Source organism: Bidens hawaiensis, unplaced genomic scaffold (assembly GCF_021521415.1).
Source record: "Bidens hawaiensis isolate Kalapana, Puna unplaced genomic scaffold, B.hawaiensis_p1.1 tig00031154_1, whole genome shotgun sequence".
Classification (NCBI taxonomy): domain Eukaryota; kingdom Viridiplantae; phylum Streptophyta; class Magnoliopsida; order Asterales; family Asteraceae; genus Bidens; species Bidens hawaiensis.
Window position 1 is genome coordinate 217,886 of NW_027495236.1, and position 3,511 is coordinate 221,396.

The 3,511-nt window shown below is 33.7% G+C and overlaps 1 protein-coding gene across 1 annotated transcript; it reads left to right on the forward strand.

Moving 5' to 3' along the window:
* Positions 1 to 502: 502 nt before the first annotated feature.
* Positions 503 to 3,365, forward strand: LOC143581733 (protein FAR1-RELATED SEQUENCE 5-like; the record flags this gene model as incomplete). The annotated part of the gene is made up of 7 exons (XM_077064445.1): positions 503 to 575; positions 1,142 to 1,210; positions 2,147 to 2,242; positions 2,353 to 2,794; positions 2,842 to 2,988; positions 3,087 to 3,146; positions 3,220 to 3,365. Coding segments are annotated over exons 1-7 (1,033 nt in total), but the record flags the coding sequence as incomplete, so codon positions are not given.
* Between the last annotated feature and the right edge of the window lie 146 nt (positions 3,366 to 3,511).

Below are 3,511 nucleotides of genomic sequence, written 5' to 3' on the forward strand. Positions count from 1 at the left end.
CAGAAAACAAAAAATTCACACATACCCATTATGCAAGAAATTTAGAAGGCATACTCAAAGTGGTTCCTATAAGACATTACTAATTACAATAAGTTACTAGGAATAATTTGAGTTGTTTGTAACATGTCGTGGATGTGCTGTTAGAAGTGGCATCTTAAAACATAACATTAAGTTCTAGTCTACTTACCTGTGAGTCAGAGATCTGCATATATATATATATATATATATATATATATATATATATATATATAGGTATTGGATTTTTCCAGAAGTTTTTTTACAGCGAGAAGTGCGAGAAATAATATCATCCAATCATATCTTTTCTTTTAATATTTTAATTTATTTAATTATAAGGTTATTATGATCATTTTATTTTAATATTAGAATTGGTAAATCCTAATTACCAGCAACCGTTTCAACATTGTTTATCAATATCAGTCATCTGATATGTTATTCCATCATTCCCATCATTCAATATAAACATTTGATTTCATAATCCCAGATGAATTGCATCCCAATATTAGATGTTTTCAGTCATGCTATTGATATGGATTTTGATTTTGACAATCACCAAGGTAATGTTATGCCTAATATTAATATGCTCCCGATCAAGCTCAATTCAAATCAATATGATTCGGCTACTCAAGAACAGCAAATCTAGGTGTATATCTAATCCGATTTCCCCTTCCCCTTTGTATTTCCCAGTATGATCATATTATTTATTAGGGTTTCATAAATTAATATCAGGTAATCATAGTATATGACAATTTTCTATAAAATCAACTATTTGTTTGATAAATGATTTTCTATAAAATCAATTAAAAGTTTTTCTTATCTGTATATAATTCTAGTATTGATTTCCTTCAATTTTTGTTATGTTTCCCAACATGTGTTTGATTATTTGTTTTTAGTTATGAAAGATCAATTTCATTAACTTTTAGATGTCTTACTCAGTATACAGCCATAAATGTCCAATTATGAGTTTAAAACTGTTTATTTTCCTTAACTTATTATACTCAACTGTTTCATAAAGACCTTATTCCACATTACACTAAACACATAACTAATATTTTGGTACAACTATTCCTCTTATTTTGGTTTTTAAATTGAATTGGTTTTATCGAATTCTATATCTAATTAGGTGCAATGGGTAATGACTCAACTACACATAATGTTCAGACAATCAGCATACCGAGTAACGATTCTGACGGTAACTTATATTTTTTGCATAATTTATCATGTTTTTCAACTTTAAGCATTACTCAGAAATTGTTCGGATCCAATCAAAGATATATGTACGTTTGTCACCTGTGTAGCTGTGTAAACTGTGTATGTATGTTCATACATAACTAATATGCGTCAACGGTTGTCACCTGTCTATCTATGTTCATACATTTGTATGCACGAATCCAGACAAATATGTGCGTACGTTTGTCACATGTGTAGCTTTGTTTTTCGATGTTTGTCTTCTATGTGGTTATATCTAATATTATTCAAACATATGGTCTATTACAGTTGTTGTTCTGTTTGTTTGAAATTGTTATTTATTTTTACATGATTAAAGGTACTTTTGTAAGTTACTAAAGTAAGGTCGTTCAATTAGTTAAGAGTTTGCTTTTTATAGTCTAAAACATCAAACAGCTTCTGCAAATAGTGGTTACTTTCCTGTGTTGGTGACTTCACTTTATGGAAGGACTGTCTTTTTTCGAGACGTATCAAATGTTATGAGTTTTTTCAGTATTTGTTCATTGTATATGTTGTTTTTGTCAACCACTTAATGATGTTATGTTGTTGATGTCATATGTTGAAGCACTATACTCTGTAGGTCTGATAGTTATTTTTTTCATCGCATGTCAAGCTGCGTGTATGCTGTAGCTATGTTGTCCTTTGTGTAGTTAATGGTATATTGTCTTTTATATCTTACTAGCATATTGTTGTGTAGTTCAACAATTATGTAAATACTGACTTGGTTTATGTGTTTGTATCTCAACTTGTTAAAAGTAGTCATCTTATGTCCTCTATAGTCTGCATCTGTTGTTATTTTTATTTGACTACCTAAATTCATTATGTTCCTATATTTATATAGTTGGCCAACATTTGTAACATTTACTAGACATTATAATCATATTCAAACGGTTTGTGACAGGAAACCATCATCTTGACCAGATACAAGCTGTTGATCCAGAAAACAGCGAGTTGTTAATCGGACAGTCGAGTGTTCCACGGGTTATCAGCCTTGAACGTAAGAGTTAGCAAGTTTAATTCACTTTTATTTTCTTTCATTAACACTTACTTAAGTTTATCCAAGTATTAGTAGCTAGTTTGAACTTTTAAAATTAATATTATATGCAGAAAATGACGAGCCAATTTGCTTATACTCGTCTGATGGGTCAAAATGTTGGATCCCAAATGTCCCGTCACATGAAAAACCTTCGATTGGTCTACAATTTAAAACTTGGGATGACGCGGTTGCTATGTACAAGGCGTATGCAGCCAAGGCCGGTTTCGATGTAAGGATGTCAACCATAACATGGACCAAAGGTGCCATATCTCATAGGTATATGGTGTGCAGCAAAGCCGGTGCCCCACGTTGCAAAGATGTCGATACCATGGACACGTCATCGTCCGCTTCCAAGCGACGCCACACGAATATAAAGGTTCCAGGTTGCAATGCGTGTATCAAACTTAAAGTTCCATCGAACTCTGTCGGTTTTGAGATATATGATTTCATAGAGGCTCACAATCATGAGCTTGTTAGTGATTACAATATGGACTTAACACGTGGGAGAAGACAGTTACAATTTTCAGACAAGGAATTTATTCAAAATCTTCAAACTACAGGTTTTGGTCAGTCGTTGCTCACCGTGTTCAGTCATCTTTGAAGGGTGGACAACATTTGGTCACGGGATCAAAGACTGATTTTAAGAACCATGCTCGCAATGTCAGGTATTGTGTAGCTGATGCGGATGCTCAAATGATTGTCGATAGGTTTACCCACAACATGAGTCATTTGGAAGATTTTTTTTCCAATTCAAAGCTGTTGACGGTGTGCTACGGTCTATATTCTGGTCTGACGGCATATCTAGATGCAACTACAGTATGTTTGGTGAAGTGCTAGCTTTTGATGAAACATACTCAACAAACAGGTATCAAATATCGTGTTACGTTTCTCGTCAACGAATTATAATTCTATTTAACCACCCTTTATTTTTAATTCAGGCATGACATGATTTTTGTTCCTTTCACAGGCGTTGACTGCCACAAGAAATGTGTTACCTTCGGTGCCGGCTTAATACATTCCGAAACGATTGACTCATACAAGTGGTTACTAGATGCGTCCTATCAGCTCATGGCAAGCAGCCCAGGTTGGTGTTGACAGATCAAGATCCAGCAATGAAACAAGCCGTTTTATCTGTTTTGAATGAATCTACACATAGGCTGACAATGCACGACACGGACCCTACAGCATGTTTGCGGTCTCTAGAAACCAAAAGCTGACAACAAAGATATA